General features: G+C 34.8%; 2 protein-coding genes across 2 annotated transcripts; both read right to left on the reverse strand.

Annotated features, from left to right (window-relative positions):
• Positions 1-3,820: 3,820 nt before the first annotated feature.
• On the reverse strand, positions 3,821-12,438 carry LOC131951212 (ras-related GTP-binding protein A). The gene is made up of 8 exons (XM_059313550.1): positions 12,342-12,438; positions 8,776-8,875; positions 8,503-8,569; positions 8,001-8,223; positions 7,079-7,174; positions 6,866-6,988; positions 6,275-6,482; positions 3,821-5,756 (listed from the first exon to the last, which is right to left on the reverse strand). The coding sequence occupies exons 1-8, from the start codon at positions 12,351-12,353 to the stop codon at positions 5,653-5,655; spliced, it is 933 nt and encodes a 310-aa protein (XP_059169533.1). The 5' UTR covers positions 12,354-12,438; the 3' UTR covers positions 3,821-5,652.
• Positions 12,439-14,020: 1,582 nt separating this feature from the next.
• Positions 14,021-21,191, reverse strand: LOC131951188 (uncharacterized). The gene is made up of 5 exons (XM_059313526.1): positions 21,076-21,191; positions 19,932-20,059; positions 19,522-19,630; positions 15,830-15,944; positions 14,021-15,633 (listed from the first exon to the last, which is right to left on the reverse strand). The coding sequence occupies exons 2-5, from the start codon at positions 19,978-19,980 to the stop codon at positions 15,526-15,528; spliced, it is 381 nt and encodes a 126-aa protein (XP_059169509.1). The 5' UTR covers positions 19,981-20,059; positions 21,076-21,191; the 3' UTR covers positions 14,021-15,525.
• Positions 21,192-23,193: the final 2,002 nt, after the last annotated feature.

A 23,193-nucleotide genomic window follows, 5' to 3' on the forward strand; every position in this document is an offset into this window, starting at 1 on the left:
CATAAGAGTGACTTGAACTTTCTATTACTACAGTGATTTGCTCCTCAACTATAATCTAACTAATCTAAGCTCCAAACTCTCAACTTAATTGACTTTAATCTCCCTGCTTCATACGTCTTTGAATGATCAACTGCCATAATGCTTCACCGATCAGCTGACCGTCACACGCGACCGGTTGTTTTTAATGGTCAGTCTATTTGGTTGGTTCTTACTTTTTGTTTCTGTTTTCAACTGCTTGACCTAAGAGGCGTAGCTAGGGTGAGTCGCCACCCTGGACTCGATCCTAAAGGGGCGCCAAACGAAGTAGAAAAAAAGAATCTCCCTAAGAGCTCCATTACTGAATTATACACAATCAAAATTATTCAAGAAATAGACTACTACTTGGCATTACAGACTAATTAGAATTATTTCTAAATTAATTTTGTCACTAAAATAAAAACTATTACGGGATTGTGACTAGTAAAAAAATTCTTTCCCTTTTCCGAAATCGGGAGGGGGTGTAGTTTCTTTGTAAATAAAACTATACACGCAAAATCGATAGTTCGCACCGGGCGCCAGAATAGGTCGCTCACCTCTGCTTGACCTATGGTTATTTGCTAACTTCTACATTTTCTCCTTTCTGTTTTGACCTATTTCTAGATTCAGCGTCATCACAGAAAGTGATAGATCTAGTATAGTTTATTTATTCGCTGCATCAAACTCTTAGCTTAAGTGTATGCCTACATGCTGTACAAGCATTGAAAACGAAGTATGATATTTAGAGTAACCTCTTAATATTCGTCAAAGGAATAAAATATTAAAAAATTCAAAGTTAGTTTGAATTTTTAAAATTCTTAATAATGTAACATAGGCCTACACATAGATCTATAATTTACAATTTACGTCGAAAAGGTATTGTTAGCACCAAAACTTTCATTAGCAGTTTTTCATCGTGTTTTAGATCATACTTGCACATAGTGACAAAACAGGTAGTGTTAGCATCCTCACAAACTAAAAACAATTACAGGTACAGTGGACGTTTCGACCCAAGGTCTTCTTCAGCAATTAACTGTGTGGTTAACGACCAGACGAAAAACAACAAGTAACAATTTTTTGGACTAAGCTTGACAGGGAGAGCACACGCCTTGTTAACAGTGTTTCTTCCAGACTTTTTTTTCTCCGGGGGGGGGGGGGGGGGGCAGAGTTTCTTCCAGGCATCTCTTCGGGGGGGGGGGGGGGCGGACACTGTTATAAGTATATATTTACTATATAAATTTTATTTCGTTCGGGATGCCGAAGAGATGCCGGGAAGAAACTCTGCTTGTTAATGCCACTATATCTAAAAGAAAAGTCGCGTGTTAAGGAACGCTGGGGGGGAGGGGGGGGGGGGCGTGGTGTACGAAGCAAGATGGCTTTGTCAAATAACTAGATTGCGAAATAACAATACGAGTTCATATTTAATTAAAAAAACTTTTCATTAACAAGCTGTTCAAAATTGCAAAACAGTTGTCTGTAATTCAGAATAGCCTCCCTTGTCTATTCTTCTGCTCGCTTTGATCATTACGTTCGTAACGAGAGCGGGAAAAGTAGTAGTAAATGACATCATTTTCTTCGAGGGAGCAGCTCGATATTCTGCGTTCTGCTACAGAAAAATACAGCGCGCGTTCGACTGTTCTCCGCAGTTCGTCTTACTGCTTGTAATTAGCGTTTCTTTAAAGGTGAACAACGGAACTGCTTGAGATTACTGTATACATTACTGTAAACATTGCAAAACCGGTTCAATTAGTAGGCATAAAATAAAAATCGTTTTATTTTTGTTAGAATAAAGTAAAGCACTTTTTATAAGAAATCATGTATTTGTCATTTTTTTTTTTACAGTATGTGACGGCGTTATTTATACTGATAGGGAGATATGTAAAAAAAAAAAAGCTTTAGACAACAGAATAGTGGGAGTTAGCGTAATAAATTATATATTATTTAAAACAAAACGAAAAAACAAACAAACCAAATCAACAAAGCTTTCCGTTGAAAATTTAAAGGACATAAAAAGTTGAATAACACCACATTAATGATCAAAACTCGTGAAAATGTTTTACGAAAAAAGCATAATCATTGTTATTGGTGCATCATGAACACAAACACATTGCCATCAGGGGTCGTCCTTAAATGACTTCACACTCGAAGTGGGGAGGGGGATCCTTAATTTTGTGACGGTGTGTGATGAGGGGAGGGTGTGTGTGTGTGTTCAGATGGTGTGACGTCACACTTTGGCATTATAAAAAAGCAATGTTAGAAAACGAATTTTAAACTGTTTTAATAAATTGTAATAGGAACTGATTTAAATATTCTATGTTAACAGAGTTCAGACAAGATCTTGGAAAAATATTGTATTTAAAAAAAAATTCAACTGCAATATTGAGGGGGGAGGGGTTGTAGGCTGAGGTGTGACGTCATTTTAGGGGGTGGAGATCTGGCTTTTTGTCTGCGAGATATTTTGTCCGTGAGATATTGTATCCATGAGTTATTTAGTCAGTGAAATATTTTATCCATGAGATATTTATTCTGTGAGATATTTTGTCCGTGAGATATTGTATCCATGAGTTATTTAGTCAGTGAAATATTTTATCCATGAGATATTTAGTCTGTGAGATATTTTGCCTGTGAGCTGTCAAACTGAGGCCTCCATTCTATAGCAAGACCATGTCGTCCAGTGTTTCTTTCAGACTTTTTCTCTGGGGGAGGGGAGTGGGGGCACTTTTTAAAACTTTTGTGGTGGGGTGGACTCTAAATATTTTCCGGGGGGGGGGGGGGGTAAAGTAAATATTTTCCATATAAATTCTACTTAGTTTGGAGAAAGGGCAGTAGACTCCACCCCAAAAATGATCAAGTACAGAAGTGGTTATTCTCAACCTGCAGTTCCCCTAAACATTTCGTTTGTCGTAAATTACTTCTCGGCAATCCGTCTCCGTAGGCCTCATTCCATTTGTAGGCAAGCGGAAAAAGTTGCTAAAGGCTACGTCTAGAATATGAATTCTCAAACACAATAGGCAGAGATCTGGATTAGGTCAAAATTAATACAGATTCTTAATACAGTTAATCTCTATACGACTTACTTATAGTGAGTAGCTCAGACTTTTAAAACGTATAAAAAATGTGACGTTTCATGAGGCATAAATACAATATATTATCTTTTTGTAGACTATATTTCTGAGCACCATAAACACGAAAATATAATTTTCTTTGGCGATAAAGATAAACCTGAACCAAGGTTTGATTTCTTGCATAATGACGTCACACATTAAAAAAATCTTGGTTGAAGAAAAGAATATCTGAAACAAGGGGACGAAATCGAAAAATATATACATCTATCTTTTAACCAGTACCTGTCCCCTCCTCTCATCGGAGCATATGCCCGAAAGAAACCCTGTGTCACACACTAAATTCAGCTGGGTTTTAAGCCACATGAGCTTCAACTAGAACAGGGGTCTCCAAACTACGGCCCAAATGCGGCCCGCTCTTATCCGGCCCCGCAGAAAAAAATGATGATTTAAGTGAATCCTGCTCAAATTACGTGGACGTTGTGCTTTTATCGATATCAATGTGTTATCAATTAATACATGAATGAAATATTTTTAAAAAATAATTGACAACAACATCCATGTTTTGATTTTTTAAAATTTGGATCTTGAGTGTGTTGTCGGCCCCCGAACTGCTATTTGATAGTCAATGCGGCCCTCGAGTTGAAAAATTTGGAGACCCATAACCTAGAACAATAAAATAACTTATCCAATACAAAATATTGATATAAAAAACTACCAACACCCACAATTTTAGACTGATTAGTTTTAATGGTTAAAAATGCATCAGAAATGTAATTAATCAATCAGAAGACATTAATCCCACACATCCAACTGATTTGGACATAATACCAACACAACACAGAACTCATCATCTTCTTGTACAAATCAGCATGCAAACAAACAACAATCATGTCATCTATCAAATATAGTGACAAAATATCAATGGTGACAAAATATCAGTTGTACAACATGGAAAATAGAAGTTTATAATTATTTTATAAATTTGTTCACAATACATCTTTTATGTAAGTTTATGACATGATACAAACATAAAATCAATATTTCATTACACAATCATAAATCTTATTAAAAAAAATAGTATTCATTAAAACTACAGTATTTATATATTCAATGATAAAAAATACAAAATACAACTTCCACAAAAGGTTTTGTGCTGTTTACAGGATTATTACTTCAGTTCTCATTTTAAAGAAAAAGTTTTGACCAAAAAATAGAACACATCTAATTACATAGCATACAAGTGCTAATACTAGGTCAGTACTAGCAGTGAGGAAACCGGGATTTAGAAAGCATCATCCTGAGGTAGAAAGAAAGCACAAGTATTTTCTCCAAGATGCTCAAAATCTGGGGTTGAAGATAATTGTACTGTTGTAGCATTTAATCATCAATGGTCCTTATAAAAACACTGGCAAATAAATAACAGGCCTGCAGAATCATATCAAGTTATTCTTCTTCTTAGTCCCGCTTGTGCCCAAGACACATGGGGTAGATGAAATAGAGTTCATCTGATTCATTTACCTCGGCATATGAAGGGATAGTGTGGTCAGCACTATGCCCAGCCGCCTTTACTATCCCTAACGTGATGTAGGTACCCATCAGAGCTGGGTGGACTCAGGGACGTTCCACTGATTTGAACCGGATTTGAACTCGAGACTCTCGGGTTAGCAGTTTAGCTCTCTAACGCTAGGCCACGCGGTATTACTGTGGTAAAACAGTTACAGTTAAGATAATAAAATCAAAATTAATAGCCTTAAATCCATTCTGCCACTGTTTTAATAAGCACCTAATCTATGTACACCATTTTCATCATTGTTCATTTTAAATGTTTAATCAGAATTTTAAAAAAAGTCAATTTTAAATGCTTGTTAAAAAAAACATCAAAGACTACACTTTACATATCACGTATGAAAAAGCAGTACGTACATTGCAGGAGTAAGTTAAAATTAATACTAGAACAAGGGATGATCATTGAAACATACACACCCTCATACACAACAAGACTATGCTACAAGTAATACTAAAATAAGTGATGGGTTCATTCAGATAGTCAAAGCTCTCACACAAATAATTTATTGTTATAAATATACTCAGCCATGTTCATCACAGTAAACTTTGTACACATTTACTTCAAGGATGAATACACACTTTACAGTTATTACAGTAGTAAAATCTATTTGAATGCAAGTTTTCATTAAGGACATCACATTTAGAAATTAAAAAAAAAATTCTCAGAACAGTTAACACCAGGGGAGAGATAAATAAACACTACTTAATAATTCAAAATTCTTTTCGAAGTTCTGTACATGACTTTTTTCAAAGACAAAAAAAAAAAGGGTGAATAGTTCTTTTTTTTTTTAAGTAAAAATCTTATTTATATACATTAAAATAAAATTTAAAAAAAAATTGAAGAAAGGGATCCAACAAAAAAAATAAAATAAAGAAACAAACATGTTGTCTAATTTTTTTAACAAAAAAAAAAAGTTATCTATAGAAATCTCAAGATAAAAAAATTCCTTTTTATAAAAAATAATTATAATTCATGTCCAAAAAGTGTGAAGCATTCGCATCAAGCCTATCTTGTATTCCCACCCATTCCTCTGTGGGGTGTTACTAAGCTTTCCAGCTTCTCAAAATGTTTTCTGGCATTCTTTATGTTCAGCTGGGTTGCTGCAGAAGCTGTAACATAAAATGTCATAGAAAGACCTCATAAAATTTCAGAACATTTTTCTATTTGTTCAAATGGGTTAATTGAGTGCAGGGACAAAAGCTTCCTAGAAAAACCACAGTGCAATTTGTTTTTAAAAATTGGTTACTTTTATTTATGCAGTAGAGGGGAGAATGACTATTCAGAAGATGAATGGTCAAACTTGCTTTCACATTTAAAAGAAGTGCTATTTCATATTTATAAAAGTATTTATTTTAAGTATTTCCTACATATTTAATCAATTCTGATGAAATAATTTTCTACATGTTGTTGTCAGTAATTCTCTGGGATTGAGTAGGCTGATCTTAAGATAATATTTGGGGCTAATTGAATAATGAATAAACAGTGTGTTTAGTTTCTAAGGGTAATTCTTGAAATATAAGTAGAAATTTAAAAGAGGTCTTGCATACCCTAAACCTAATTATCAGCAATAACCACTATATGAATGTGTAACATTGGCCTATAAAAAAACAACCCCAAATCTACTTACGAATAGATGTGTCAGACATGACTACCATAACAACCATGTTGGGGGTGAACATCTCAATGAATGCAGCAAAGGAGGAGTTACGCACTTCCATACTCTCAAAGGAAGCCCCAATCTTGCTGCAGCTTAGTTTGAATTGTTTGATAATGTTGCTGATTTTCTCAAACCTATGGACATCTTTGTGCTGCTTTCTTTCACAGTATGAAATCACCTACAATTTAAAACAATCAGCAAATTAAAATTTTAATTAAATATTGGCACATTCTGAACATTTACAAAACTGATTTTTAGTTTCATCTAAAAACAAATTAAGAGCTAAATATATTTTTTAAATGCTTTTAATGTTACATTAATGTCACATTAATTATAATTTCATGTATGACATTTGTGAGGAATACCCAAAGAATGGGATCAATTTTGATTAAGCGACAAATATGCTGAAACTTTGCTACAAAGTTATAAGTATTAAGCAAATTATACAGAAAAAAAGTTTTATAAGTACTGAAAGTATTTCCGTATCTTCCCTTATATTAATTAATAATAATGTAAAAGTGAATTAATATCATGTAAACTACAAAAGGTAAAACAACTCACTAAAAATGTGGCTTTTTCAAACAATAACACTTCATCAGCATCTAAAATTTCAGCAAAGTTGGACAGATTTTCTTCTAGTTGTTGGACATTTGGAATGAGTTGATAAACAATGGATGACCAGGCCTGAAAATTGGGGAAACATGTAAAAAAAAACATCATAAAAATACAATCAGCATGCAGACTAAGTTAACAGGATAGTCAATTATTTTTTACCTTATACAAAGTTTCATCCCAGATAGATGTAGCGAAACAGGTACAGTCAAGTGGTTTTGATAAACGTTTCAGGTCTTCCTGGCGTTCATTAAAAATCTGGCAGAAAACATACAAACCATATTAAATGACCACTAATGTGTAGAAGAACTCAAATAAACTGAAAGAACAAGTCAGATTATATGATCTAGACACTATGCAGGCAGGTTTTCTTAGTGTTCATTAAAAATTTGGCAGGATTTGAGGACAAAACAGAGAGATAGTATAAAATGAGCTGTGTAAATATACAAGTAAGTTGAGTTGAAATAGATTCTGCTGACATTGAGCAAGAGATTGGTCATGTTAATAGTTTTAAGCAGCTTTTTTCCCTGAGACAATCTACAACTGAAAAGTATGGCAAATGAGAGACCAAAAATGATCTGATGGAACACAGTAGAAAGATTCAACATAACATAGCCGCATTGAACAGAACAAGATTAAAGATCAGTTTATTGAGCGCCAAATAGCAAATAATAACAAATAAGTTAGATCATTCAATATTAAGAGGGTGTGCCTTGGTTAGTCAGTAAAGCCCACGGTTGCTAAACAAAAAAGGTCCACAGGCTGATCAGGCTCAAAAGCTGGGGATAGCAACCCATCTAGCTGTGAAAACTCCAAAATCAAACAACCACTGCCTTGTAGTTTGTTCTTGGATGGACAAAGGCTACTGAAGCAAATCCAAAAAGAAAAAAAAATACAAAAGGCTGAAATTTGAGTCAACTGCCTATATGACGCATCACAAGTTGACATGTAATACTTTATTAAGAAGGAGAAAATTCTATCCAACATGACACTTAAGTACGAAGTAGGAGATATGTTAAATAAAACACTGTTCAGGTAAATATTTTGTAGAACGAAGTCAGCTTTCAAAACAAATGAAACTCACAATTTCTCTCTGATCATCCTGCACCAAGTCCATCTTGTGAATAAGGCAGAAAATTTTGGCCTCTGGTGAGTTTTGTAATATGGCCTCTAGGCATGACTGGTAGTAGTGGATGTCTTTCTCAAGCTCTCGGCTCTCAACATCGAACACATAAATCAAAACCTCGACATTACGGAATATGTTGTCTCGTTGTGAGGCAAAATAGTTCTCCATGAATGCTTCCTGTCTGAAAGACAAATTTTAAACAAATTCACATATTGCACAGGTGTTACTGAGACTGATAATGCTTGACAGAACTATATATCCCATGCAGTATAATGTTATACAGTTAAATGAATTCCCTACTTTAGTATTTATTAATACTTAGATTCAAAGTACAAAATTTCTATACATCTGTTAGGGAAAGTACTCAGCATAGTGCTCGCTTATATAATATATCAACAGAAGTTACAACGACTGGATTAGTGAATGCAGTACCTGTTTCTGATAATTCAATCATACTTACCCACCACAATCCCACAGATTTAAGACCAAATTGCCTAAAAATCTAACATGTGAATGTTCCACATCAACTGTAAAAAGACAAGTAAGCTTATAGATCACGAGGAAATATTTTAAAATATTACTTAATTTTCTTGAATATAATTGTTAGCAGTACTGATGCTGACTTAGCTTCTTTAGGCACAAAAGTAAAATAAGTATGTTAATTCTACACAAGCATATGAATATATTTGACATTACTAGTTTGAAACAAAGAGAAAAAGATGACAAAACATACTTGTGGCTCCAAGTCTTCTGGTGTCTCTTGCAATGTAGTTAGCAAAGATAATAGACCTCATACTGGTCTTACCAGACCCACTCTTGCCCATCAAAAGCACCTAGAAAAATGAGAAGACATTGTACTAAAATGTTTTATTGATGGTCATTCATCATCATCATTTCTTTGTGGCCCCTGGGGAGCAAAGGGCTGCAACCACATATCTCCAGCGGACTCTGTTTTGGGCTACCCCCTTTATTTGTGCCCATGTGAGCCCAGCTGTTTTCGCCTCTTCTTCAATCGTTCTACTCCATGTCTTCCTTGGCCGACCCACCCTCCTTTTTCCCTGGGGATTCCATTCCAAAGCATGTTTTGCAATGTTTTCTTTTACTTTTCTTAATGTGTGTCCGATCCATCCCCATTTACGGGCCTTGATATCTGTCTCTAATGGCTGTTGCTTTAAAGTTTGCCACAGGTCTTTGTTTGATATTTTGTCTGGCCATCTAATTTTAAGTATATGTCGTAAGGATTTGTTTACGAATGCCTGTAGCTCATCAGTATTTGTCTTCGTAACCCTCCAAGTCTCTGAGCCATAGAGCAGCACTGCCTGCTCCCCCCCCTCCTTGTTGATCACCATTGATAAACTTATAATTAGATCATATTTCTTGATATTGCATCAATGTACTGGTCATGACAATTTTTAACTCAGTGCCTTTCTCCTTAAGGGAAATAGAAACAAATTTTAGCCATAACAAAAGGGTTTGCCTATCAAATGGTCTCCATCAAGGATTCATTTTTCAACTATATCTTTCCATGTTTTTGTTTGCCCCACTTCATCCCAATATATAAAACCCATGTGCGCACTTCTCTCTCTCTCCGCGTGTCCCAAGCCTAAGATATCAGTATCTTCAGCGGTATACTGAGAACTTAATGATACTGACTTTTTTTGAAAATAAAACAGTGGATGTTTTAAATGTATAAACTAAATTTTATTTAAAGAAATAAAATAAAATGAAGCAATATTCTAATGTTTTTAACTTGTTTTTAATTATGCAACTGGAAAAGTGTTTATGGTTGTGACAAGAACGCAATAAACAAGGACATCACATGGCACATGTATAGACTAGGGGAAGAACCACCTTTTATTTGATACCAATTTTATTTCTCTAATTTAATCGGTAGCCTAGAAAATGATTTGTGAAAAAACGCATTTGTTTTTAAATGGCTAAATGATATGACTGAAATTCAGTGACACTGTGGGTTAGTTTTTAAGGAATGTTGTGACGTGATTGATCCTTCACCGCAGTTCAGCAGTAATGTGTCGTACTCCCATTCAAATACACGGCGGGCAAAATGCGCTTAGTTACCTGTTGTCTTGATCAAGTTATTATTAATTATTATTTGTATGTTTTGTTTTTATCCTGCATGTTTTTTAAAATAATCAATGAAATTATTTTATTAGGAAGCAATATAAAATTTTCTATAGTTTACAATATTTTGAGTAATATTAAATAAAGCAATTCACACTTTGCTTACTTTTGTTATGCCCTGCTCGATATCTCAGCGATTAGAACATTGTTTTAAACAAACGGAATCACTTTATCCTCATTTCCAGCAGCCATCATTACCATGACGATGGTAAAAAAAAAAGAGGTCAAGCGACAACCTACTCTATAGTATGGAGTTTAGGATCTACGGATACATTTGTCAAAGCAGATAAGGTAAGGGAACAATATGTATTTTTAGGTATATGGCGCTATACTTAAAACAATATGTAATTATCGTATTTTACAGATATCCATGAAAATCTTAAAATGAACATAATTTTCAAGAGTAAAAAAAACCCAGTTATGCTGAATAAGGAAGGGCCTACAACGACAAATCTTGACAAGCTCAGATAGCAATGGTCTTGCTATGACGTATGCTATACGCCTACACTATTCTCATCTAAACCAATCTGAACTCAGAGTGACCCTAGCTAGACGTATCGGTATTTTTCTCGTGCTGGCGAGAAAACGTGAGCGGGCGATTTATGGAGCAACCTAAATCTAGAAAAAGATATAGAATCTATTAAAAAAAAAGACACTTGTGCAAACAACTCAACGATAGAAAATTAAACTTAGTTAACTACACTTTACTTCTCACAAAAAGGATAGCTTAGAACCAGTATCTAACCAAGATTTGGGAGATATGACGTTCTCCACTGGGCCACGATGTCTTGCGAAATTTTGAAATATTTAATGATTTTGTATATAGAGCTAAATAGAGGGTATTTTTAAAAAGCGACACATGAACTAACGCTAGCAAATCCACATAACTAATTACAATAAAACAACAAAATAGTAGCAAATCCACAAGAAACTGAAAAATCAAATAAACATAAAAAGTATAATTTTTATACGGATTGTACCAGTGCATAACGAACTTAATGCCGGTTCTGAATAGTGGCCAGGCTATAGGGACCCGGGTCCGAATAGCCACTTAAAACAAAATTAAAAATCAGCCTAATAAAAATAGGCCCTAAAGAAGTAATGTTTTCCTGATGTTTGTTGTGTTCATTACATTAGTTTAGTCAGTTGAAAAATAGACTGAAGTGGAGGTGAAAATGAAGTGGCAAATAATTACACAAAATTGGAGCTTAACAGCCAAAACAACAGGTATAGTCGGTATAGCATAGCTCGGTAATCTATCGTTTTGGGTACGTAAAATCGCCCGCGATTTGTAATGTGAAAAACAGGTGACTCCTTAAATTTTAATAATTATTTCACATTTTGAGGAGGATTTATGTTTTAAAAAATTTAAAAATGTTTCCTTGATTCATTTATGTACCTGTTTTTAAACAATTGAATTAAAACTTTTCCGTAATAAATGAAGACTAGCGATGTTTCCAACAGATGCAACCATGCTCATTTACTGTAGCAGCCATCTTGTCTAAGTTTTATTTTTATAAGCTTTTAGCGCCAGATTCAGGGGGAAGCCACTCTATTTTACAAATGGCTGCTGTTTATATAGCAAATCTTGCTCTCAGACACTGCTGTTTAAAGTTAATTTCTGGCCTATATCGATATATTTAGCCATTGATTTAGGTTTATTATTCATTTATCTATAATATTTGACACAAAAGTATGACAATATACTTCTATTAAAGCCTTGACAATGAGGTAACGTTTTCGTACATAAAAAGCCGCGGGCGATTTTACATACCCAAAACGATAGATTACCCATAGCTCAGCCTTAGCGAGCTGCAACATCAGCAAAAGAATGATGATGTGAAAATAAAATATTCCAACCTCAAGCTTGTTCAGTACTCAAGTCTATGAATTGACACCAAAAGGTCGTAGATTAGCATCGCGCAGCGTATGATTGGGCTAACACTCGATTACACTCAGGCCTAACCAAACACTAAACACTGGTCTGAGGTCCGAGTTCGGTACTCTGACGGGCAAACTCCTCAAATTTGGTTGAAATTCAGAGTAAATTAAATCTAATTTTAGGCTAAATATCGTTAGTTCTCGGTATATTTGAATAAATTACATTCATGTGTAACTGTAATAACATACAATTACATTTAAAATGTCAAATATTACCTTCTTTTTCATGATGTCTTGATTTTAAAAACGGTGCAAATAAATCAATATTCGGTGTCACTGACTTCTGTCAGCTGAATGGTTCATCTAATGACCGCACTACGAGAGGTATAAGTATTTTACGGAACACAGCCTTGTCTAAGTCCCGGAATGTATGTAATCTATGTCTAGTTTATAATCATATGTAAGTACTGCAAATTCGTGCATTTCACACTGATAATACAGGCCTACTGTGCAGATTATTTTTATGCAGTTTATTCAATGTGAGGAACATGACAAAGAAGTATGTAATAAATATGGTTAATTTACTTTTCAGCTAGGCTTGTTGATTATTATTGAAAGATTCTTATCGACTAGTTTTGACAACAGTGTAATCAGTAAGCTTAGTAATAATGTATAAATATATATTATATATATATATATATATATATATATATATATATATATATATATATATATATATATATATATATATATATATATATATATATATATATATGGCATATTAAGTACAAGTTCTAAAATAAGTATAGTGTTCCTACTTTGCGGAAAATCAGTTTTTGCTATGGGTTTAAAAGAGGGAACACTGTAATTAGTTTTAGTGCATATTAATTAATGTGACAATTAACACCAGCTTGTCAAGTCACAATTATAATTGCAAATCCACAGCATTTCTCCATTTATAATTATCAACAGTAAGTTATCAATGTAGTCAAAGATTGCTTAAGAATATCTAAATATTTATGCCCATGCAGTTATGTGCCATAGGACTGCATTTTATTTATTAGGTAAATTTTGTTGTAAAATAGTATTTGCATAACAATGGAAAGTGTGTTATTTAATTAATAAATATTTATCTCATGTCACATGAACTCACTACATTTATATTTTATTAAATCACATTTTTTTTAACTTTTTCAACAAGTTATTTTGTGGCCCCCCCCCCCCCCCCCTCTATTATAATCATACTGCATACCAGCATCTGAGTATGACCTTCTTAATTTTTTTTCCCTTAAGTCACTTAGTTCCTTCATATTCATTTGTTGATTTCACCTCTACCACTACTTTCACACTTTCTGAAGAGGGAAATGGGAACAGAGAAAACCATCTATAATCAGTAATCATTTCTGAAAATAAAATGACTACACTTTTTCACGTTTTGTTATAAGAACTAAAATTAACATTCTTTTCAAAACCAAAAAGATAATATTCTCCTAAAATTACAGTATGCCATAAACATTGTTATCTGTTACTATTATTGCTGCACTTACCATATGACATATGTCTGACCTTAATACAATAATAATAAAAACACTTGTCACAAAATACAACACAGTTTAAGTGGTAAAAATTTCTTTTTGTATTCTTTTATTTGAATTATGTAAAGTGGAAATTCAATCAGGTAAGTAAAACACTGAGCTAAATTTGTTATAATTTTGAGAAAAAATAAAACACTTTCAGTGTAAAAACAAAAACAACAATAAAAACCACTCCATTTTGTCTTGTTTTAAAATAAAAATGTATAACTGCAAACTAGAGTATGTCCTTAAAAAAATGACAAAATACTAAAAAAAATTGCATAAACATTATTTTAAAATTTAGTAATTTCACACAAGTCACACAAACACATCTAAAATACATAAATATTTGTACATGTAAGATGACATGGTAGTACAAATTTAATATTAATAAATTTCAGCATTCAATAAACTTTACTTAACATTAATTTACATAATATTAATATTGAAGTTGTATATAGCTACATATCTTGTCACTGTCTGAAAATGAATGAACATAAAACAGAACAGGTGATGAAAATAAAGACCTGAGATTACAATAGTGGTTTAATACTCTTGATATGTGCATACAAAAATAGTATGCTTTACATGTTAATGTTTATAAAGAAAACTTATAACGACTTTAAAAACTAATACAAAATATTGATAAACTATCACAACATATTTGCATAGCATAACCAAATTAATTTCTAAAATTACAAAAAGTTTACATTATTAGCAATGTAAAAATAAATTTTGAAAATTAAATTAATGAGAAGATACAGTGTGCAATAATAACAGTAAAAATTATCTTACTCATGCATATTATTCTTCATTGTGATAGAGTCGCGCTTAACATAGTTACATTCGTTAAAACAGTGTTTATAAAGCAAGGAAAAGGGTATTTAACTCAGAAAATTTAGATTTTGAGAACCTCTGATTCCAACTACATCTATGAAGGAATTGTGTAGCTCAAATGAAGCTAGCTAGAATAGACGTATAGGTAAATGCATTTGTCACCTGAGTCAACAGGATTTACATAAAGACTAGAACCCAAGATTATTACTAAATTTTACTAATATTCCAACAAAATATGTTTTATAAGTGGGCATGTAATCTTATGAACCATTTGATAAATACATAAATAAGGAAATGTTCTGTCATTATCAAGCCTCTAACAATACAACTTTGTTTTTATTTTTGACAAATAAAGTTTGGAAAATAAAAACAACCAGAATTATGCAGACATGAATAGATTCATCTCTTGCATTCAGCGTTCATAGTTACCTAGAAACAACATCAAAAGTGTTAGTCTTTCTGCTAACATCATACAGAAAACTAAAGTTATTCCTCAGGGTAAATAGAAATTGCCAGTGTTAAGATTTATACAAGCAGAATGGAAATGGATGAAACAAAGCAGTGAATTTGCTTAATAAACCAAGATTTTAACAAGTAGAATGGCCCTGAATGAGACGACAGAAACATTTGTGTAAAAGACTCCATGAAGGTAAGCCCAAATGAGAAACGTTGACAGGAAAGACACATTGCTATAAGGCATTTGAGTTTATAGGGGAAAAACTTTACATTACATCATCATATATGGAAGATAAGAAACACAATAGGTCAAGTTGTGGGTAACTTCATAAGGAATTAGCAGAATTGATAAATGCTGTTTGCAGAATTTTTTTTGCTTAATCCAAGCTAACAGATTTCTTAATTCAGAGCTTGAATCCCAATTGAACTTGTTTGATGTGATGAATTTTTAGCCATAATGTTAAGACGGGCTCTAAATTTGAATGTCATTCAAAGTTGACCCACTGTATTTCTGGTATTTAACAGTCTAGTATATCCTTCCGTTACATTTCTTTTTCTTAAATAACTGCTAATTTTGCATGCTAAAACAAAAATCATCCTGTTTCTTCATCACTGGATTTTGAGTGTTTTGGAATAAAATACTGTGCTAAATTTATATCTTTGTTATTTTTATAGAGCTTTATAACACCTTTCTTGAGTTTCTGAAAATAAAGTTATCAAATGTTAAATGCTGAAAACACTATATAATGATTTGATTTTATGGTACCTAAAGTGTTAAAAAAGAAAATTCATTTCAATATTTTAGGGCCTGAAGCTACACTAAAAATTTGCCAATAACATAATAGCTAAAATGTATCCATTAAAATAAACATTTAAAAAAGTTAAAGCTGAACTTACTTTATCAGATATCTTGAATTGATCAACTATGGACTGTGGAATATTTTGTGATCTGTCAAGTATATCAGTGTGCATGGGATTTGATCTATGCACTCTGAAAACTGCTGTTACACCCCTGTAAAGAATAGATGAACACAAATAGTTTTTTACTCAGTGTTTCATTCTGCAATTATTAATTATGTGTGCATACATTTTTTAAACGTAAATAATTTACAAAATGAAACTAAACATACATTAAGCCTAAATTTTAATGAAAAGAGCATCTGAATGCAAGCCAGAAATAAGATGTTGATCATTGGGGACAATCAGGTCTTGCTTGGAGAAATAAACCAAATTTCATTTTTTGGAATAGTTGGGTTACTTGAAGTAACTTCAACATGCATGAAATTTGTCTTTAAAAATTTGTTAACACTAAGTTTTAGCGACACATCCACATTGCAGAGCTTCTTTTCTAGTGAAATTAAGCTTGCTTTTTGTTAGACATTTATGTTCTAGTTTTTTAAATTTAATTTTTCTTTCCAGGTGGGTAAATTTGATCAATCAATTGTCCCATAACCCTAAGGGGCGTTGGGACACTACAGCTGACTTTCATAACTCTTTGTCACATTTCTTGGTCTGTTGCTGTTTAAGCAATTATGCAACCGACAGCCCAGTCCACTCTTTGATATCCTCCATCCAATTTCATCTTTGTTTGACTCAGGCCTTATCCTCTAACAATGTTTCCTGCTTTAATTGTGTTTGATAGGCCATTGACAATGCTTAGAAAGTTCTCAAAAGGACCAGTGATGCTGGTGATTCTATAGCTGACCTCTTTATTTACATGATCTGTGTATGATCCCTAGAAGTCTGTGCAAACATCTCATTTCTAGTGCCTGGAATTCCGCATTGTGTCCATGCCTCAGATCCTTATATGAAGATGGTATGACCAGTGACTGTCACAACAAATGTGTCTAAGTACTCTGGTCATTTGGACAATTCTGGTAGTACTTCCAGCTAAGTTCCCTTGTCAGACAAGCTGACACCAAGGTACTTATAGGAGTAGCCCTCCTCTAATCTTTGACCTTCTTCTTCTTCTTCGTTCTTAATTTTTAGCGTTAGAAGGGATCGAGCCTTATCTGCCAGAGGGTTTGAACTCGAGACTTTTTCGCTTTTATCAACCATGAGCTTTTTGCTGACTCGACCACGCCTCCAACACAATTAAGTATACGTGTCAACTGGTTATGCGCCATTGAGACCATTGACTCCGATTTCAGCCTGCTTTTCTTTTTGGATTTGCTTCCATAGCCTTTATCCAACCAAAAACAAACTACAAGGCAGCAGTTGTTTGATTTTGGAGTTGTCTCTCCTAGAAGAGTGGCTGTCCCGAGCTAATGAGCCTCATCTGCCAGAGGGTTCGAACTCGAGACTTTTCGATTTAGCAACCATGAGCTTTACCAACTCGACAACGGCAACCAATCTTTGACCATTTACTTCCATATCTCCCCAGGGGCGGATTAAGGTTGGGCGGGGCCCCGGGCTGAAACTTTCTGGGGGCCCCTGATATATATATATATATATATATATATATAGATATATATATATATATATAATCCTAATCTGCATATTATTCAAGATAATAATGGATTATTTATAACTTATAGGAACATTCGACACCGATATTTACAAAACTGTTAATTTAGAAAGCTGTCAATTGTGTTCAATGAGCGGTAAATTGGATACAAACATCTAATCTTCTTCTTCTTCTTCTCTTCTTCTTCGTTCTTAATTTTAGTGTTGGAAGGAATCCCCTCCAACACAATTAAGTATACGTGTCAACTGGTTATGCGCCATTGAGACCATTGACTCGGATTTCAGCTACTTTTTTTTTTTAATCTGTTTCCATAGCCTTTGTCCAACCAAGAACAAACTACAGAAGATGTTTGATTTTGGAGTTGTCTCTCCTATAAGAGTGGTTACCCCCAGCTAACGAGCTTCATCTACCCGCGGGTTTGAACTCGAGAAATTTCGGTTAAGTATCCATGAGCTTTACCGACTCGACCACGCCGATCCCCTAACATCTAACCAATATGTACTCATTTTTAGCATAATTATATGTTGCCCCACCCCACTACCACGACTCACACACTAAAAACAAACACAGAGAGGCGAGATCCATCCGCTGCGTCAGCAGTACTAAACATATGACTGTTTACTTTAGGCCTGTAGAAGCTTTAGACCTCTGACCATCAACTAGCCAGGTGCCAGACGGTAGGACTATGTCCCGCGTCTGGTGGTGGGGGAAGTAAAACCTGGATAGAGCCTACGGATGAATAAGCGACCAACATATAGTGTTTCAAACCAACATCTTCGTGAGACTGATTTAGTCCACAATTTCCTATTTAGTTGGAGTTCACTATGTCGAGGCCTGCCCTGCTGATGGGAGTCAAACTCCTGAGCCACTATATGTGAACTGCAGAGGCGTAGCGATGGGGGGGGGGGGGGGGGGGGGGGGGCCAGGGGGGTACATATGTCCCCGGGCGCCGACATAAGGGGCGCCAAAATGGGTTGTAAAAACAAATTTAAATGTCATTTTAGCTTCATTTTTGCATTATAAATAGTTTGAGGGGAGGTGCAAATCGAAATTTTGAGGGGGGGGGGGTTTACAAATCGAAAGTTTGCTCTCGAGGGGGGCGCCAAATTGAAAGTTTGTCCCCGGGCGCCGGGAAGGGTCGCTACGCCTCTGGTGAACTGTCATTCACCTATTTATATTGGGCATGAGAAAGCTGGAAATGCAGACTAACATTGAACAAATATAAATATACGTGAGAATATTATAATGTCGTTATAGAGAAGACAACAAAGACTGCTGGCACTTGTTTGCATGCAGACGCAAAAGGAAAAAAAAAGAATTTCAAACCACTCTATGTAGGAAATTATTAATAACATACAGAGGTTAAACAAGGCCCAACTAAAAACAGTGAGCACGACATGAGCGTAAAAAAACAACACCTCCATCCTCTTTGGTGTCATCCATTTATGAGGCCCACAAAAAGTTGGATTTCCACTGGCGTCCACTTAAAGAACGTCATTCCTGGTTTGTACATCCGATATTAACTTTCACTAAAATTAAAAGCCTATAAGTGTTTTTAAAAGTTTAAATCATAGAGTGTTCACACCAGATTCATGTCATTAATGGGTCAGAATTCGACCACTGTTTGTGTTTTTAACTCTCAAAGTAACCCAATTTATTGTCATAAGCGAACGCTTTCCGAGCTGTATTTATATGAAAGTATGTGCTCGAATTTGATATTTTGAACAAAGATTAAAATAAACTTGTGATTCATATATTTAAACATTGGCTTTTATAGTAAAAAAAAAAACCCAAAAATTTCACTTTAAAGGGAAATTTACTATGATTGAAAAAGGAAATTTGGGGGCCCCCGAAAATCGGGGGCCCCTGGCTGCAGCCCCCTCAGCACCCCCCTTAATCCGCCACTGTATCTCCCATAATACAATTTGGGTTGTTTGTCATGAGCTTCATCTTCTCAGCGTTGCTTACCATATCATAAGTTGTTGATGTACTGCTCAATCAGGTATACTGATTTTATCAATTATCTTTCACTGCCTGTCATGAATTGACCTAAGAAAAAAAAAACTGTTGCAAACTTATTACTATTATTAGTAAAGAAAATACAAAATAAATGACCACTTACTCATTTTTAGATGGATCTGGCTCCAAAGTAAAAGTAATATTGTCACCATCTTTGTGGGGGAATTTGTATTGCAGTAACAGTCTTTTAGGTTTTTCATCATAATTTATGTCTAAAAAATTGAGTAATAGCAATAAGATTCTATATTTTTTACTGAAATATCTAGAAATAGAATGCTAGAATGGTTAAAAAATGTTTTTTTTTTTTGTATTGAGATAAAGGTCAAGACTTATCATAACACAAAAATGAGGCCTACATATTAAGATAGAACAAGAATATAACATATTCAAGGACAAAATTTCTGCTGTGATGCTTTAATTCATAAATAAGACAATGCATATTATTCATAAATAAAGCAATGCATTCTTTGATTATAATAATTTCTTATCATTAGGCCTACTTATATTACTTACCATCAACTGGATCTGCTTTGGATCCTATAGGAGTAACACCTGAGGCCATAACTAATTACTTCTTGCTCCTACTCCTATGGTCAAGCTTGGCTGACCGCTAGTTTGGGTTCATGACTGACATTTGCATTCTGAAAAAAGTCAATTATAACATGAAGAGTAAGAATATATTTTCAAAAAAAAAATATGTGCACACTTTTTTCTTTGATTATACACAATAAACAGGCCTAATAGTTTTATTTTACTATATTAGTATATTACCCATCACAAGAATTTTAGATCAGTACTGTAGAGATTATCATTAAAATAAACGAACAGTCAATTAGCCTACATTTTACAAAAGAATATATAGTACGAGCCGACCCGCGGCATATCATACGCCGGTATTTAGTTGTTTTATTTTCTACTTTTCAGTAATTCATAATTTGTGAATTCGACAGTACCAACGCTGCCACTGAAAATATTTGCTTTAAAACACTATCAGTAGGTCGTTAAGGACGATACTACCCCCACCCTCCTTTCCCCCAACCCCTACCCTACACCCCCCCCCCTCGTGAAAGCAGCCTCCTCTTAGTTACCTCCCCATAGTTTAAAATCGTTTCAGACTAAATTATCTGCCCCTAATAGCCGTCACTAAAACCTTACAAATGTAAATATTTAGCGTGAACCACAGCTCACCAGTAGACTGATCTAGATCTATTACTAGATCTAGATATTACTAGATCTAGATTATTTTAGTATCAATGCATTTCAATTAAATTATAATCAGCAGGGGTGGACTGGCAGTAATGTTGAGGGTTGAGTAAGGTGCCCCAACCCAGACTTGAATTTTCATGGTGCATTTTTTTTTAAAATTCCAACCACAAGGGCCAATCAGGCCAATGCCTATAGATTCTAGATAAGTAAAAGCCTATAACTACAAAGTCAAATTAAAATACGGCCTAATACTAATACTCTAATAATAAATCTAGATCTAGATCTAATACGTTTTAATAACAATAGAAGATCTGGCTAGACAAAGATAGAAGAATAATTCACTGAATTTTTCGTCCTGGTGCCCCCCCCCCATTTACAAAACATAATTTAAATTAAATTATTAATTAGGGCCTAAGGCCAGACCAAAAAGAGTTCTGGAAGAAAATCTTACCACTCATACAAAGACAAAATATTAGCAACTTTTTATGCCCAGTCAATATTCAAAGACAATACTCTTAAATATTCTAGACTAGGCCTAGATTCCAGTCATCGTTCATCTTTCTCTAGTAAACATAACAGTGATTTAAATTAGAGTAGTTTCCCTTGATTATCCTTTTTAACTTGTGCTTTAAGTGTAAGTGTACTGTCATGTGTAATGGGGGATTGTGTTTACTTTCAGTGTTTCTTTCTGACTTTTTTGTCCGGGGGTAGGAGGAGGGCACTTGAAAATTTTGGGGAGGGGGCGGACACTGGTACAAGTATTTATTTTCTAAATTCCATTTTGTTCGGGGAGGGGGAGGGTAGGTAGATTTTCTTCTTATAGGGAGAGGGCAGTTTTCTCCCCAGCAGGGGTCGATCGCCAGTTAGATAGGCCTACTATGTTCTCCACACAGCCATGATGTCCCATTTATAGTGCCATATCAATTTGTCAACACTTTGTAACGACGAGGCGGCTTCACAATTCGAGGACAACAGTTGATTTCTCAACCGATTTTTGTTTTCAGTTAATCCGAGTAACATACGCTCAACGGGCGCCAAAATGCCCTAGCATGTTTAGGTTGGAGGATGTGATCGTGCAACTTGTGATTCCTGTCGATAGTTAGTTGATGCTTCTCTAGCAACTTGGCACAGGGGACAAACCTGGTCCGAAAACAAAGTTGTTGCCGGGGACAGTGTTTCTTCCAGGCATCTCTTCAGGGGAGGGGGGGGGGGGGTCGGCGAAGAAAGTCGTGTACCGCTCCCCCCGCCCCCAAAAGAAATCGAATTTATATACAAAATATATACTTTTAACAGATAAGTCTGGAAGAAACACTGGCCGTGAAGGGGACCAAAGCCTGGTTTCTGGTCCCAAGACCACGTGGTTTGCTGAGTAGACGAAACTATTTAAAAGTATGCAGAAGTGCCCGCTTGTGTTATTTTTCCTAGGCTCTTTTAATGATACTAAACGCTTTATGTTATAGTATTTATCACAAAAAAAAAGATTATATGAGACTCTTAAGGGACTAGCCTAACCCACTGCACGAAGGACGGCACTGCAAGAGAACATCAATTTATCTCTGTTCTGTGACGTTTGCTCCAGTTCAGCAGAAGAATAAACAATCACATTTTCAAGCAATAACCTCTTGGTCTCATCGAAATAACGACCACGGTAGTCTTCTCATAATTTCCAGAATGGAACTTTTTTTTACGTCATCTACTTCCAATCATAGGTACGACTTGGTCTGGTGGTAGAGCTCGACTGCTAGTCTGGACGTCACCTTCTTATACTGTTACCATGATGGTCTTGAGTCCGGATCTCGGTCCGGACTTGTAACCGTAGGACATTCTTGAGTCCACCCAGCTCTAATGGGTAGGCCTACCTGACTCACGTTAGAGAGCGTAAAGGCGGCTAGTGCTGACCACACCATCCCTTCATTTGTCGAGATAAAGAGACCTATGAACTCTTCTTCGTCTGCACTATGGATGTCTGGGTATGAAATGAGAACTATGCTTAACATTATTCCAATAACAATGAATAACCTTCAGAAATATGTAATGCATTCCAACCAAAAAATAAATTAACACTACGTGCATTTAAAGTTAACTCTTGCGAGCTATTTTAATTCACAAATTTCCACTAATTTTCACTCTTGTAGGTTAAAGCTTGTGTTAAAGAAGGAATTTAGAATTGACTATCTAATTAGTCATCACGGCCGCATATTGAAAATGTGCAACTTTTTAAAGTTGGTACAAACACACTAAAAATACACTAAAACTCACTACAAACTCACTACAAACACACTTATTTTCGGATGAGGGATGAGGCCTATTGTAATGTACTCATACGTATACCAGATTTTGACAGTGAGTTCGCAGTGATCACCGACGCGTCTTAGCAGTTGTAATGAATATAGTGCGCTTTCTACAAAAGAGGAACATAGCATAGTGTTATCAAACAATTGCATCTCAGTTTCAGAAGGTAATTTTCTATACTGCACAAAGACCTGCTCACATATGCATACGTGGGAACTGAAGCAAAATCACTAAGAACCAATCACAGACCGGGGACCAAATGCTGGCACAATAAAAG

Source organism: Physella acuta, unplaced genomic scaffold (assembly GCF_028476545.2).
Source record: "Physella acuta isolate Inbredline_101_S28 unplaced genomic scaffold, ASM2847654v3 ptg000804l, whole genome shotgun sequence".
Classification (NCBI taxonomy): Eukaryota; Metazoa; Mollusca; class Gastropoda; family Physidae; genus Physella; species Physella acuta.

Excerpts from the sequence above, each read along its gene's own strand:
- LOC131951212 (XM_059313550.1), bottom strand. Across the intron at positions 6,989-7,078 it reads GGGATGAAACTTTGTATAAG|GCCTGGTCATCCATTGTTTA; the intron begins GTAAAAAATAAT and ends CCCAATTTTCAG. Across the intron at positions 5,757-6,274 it reads CATGTCTGACACATCTATTC|CTTCTGCAGCAACCCAGCTG; the intron begins GTAAGTAGATTT and ends TTTATGTTACAG.
- LOC131951188 (XM_059313526.1), bottom strand. The coding sequence starts at position 19,980 with ATGGCCTCAGGTGTTACTCCTATAGGATCCAAAGCAGATCCAGTTGAT. Across the intron at positions 15,945-19,521 it reads CCAGATCCATCTAAAAATGA|GGGTGTAACAGCAGTTTTCA; the intron begins GTAAGTGGTCAT and ends TATTCTTTACAG. Across the intron at positions 15,634-15,829 it reads AATTCAAGATATCTGATAAA|AAACTCAAGAAAGGTGTTAT; the intron begins GTAAGTTCAGCT and ends CTTTATTTTCAG.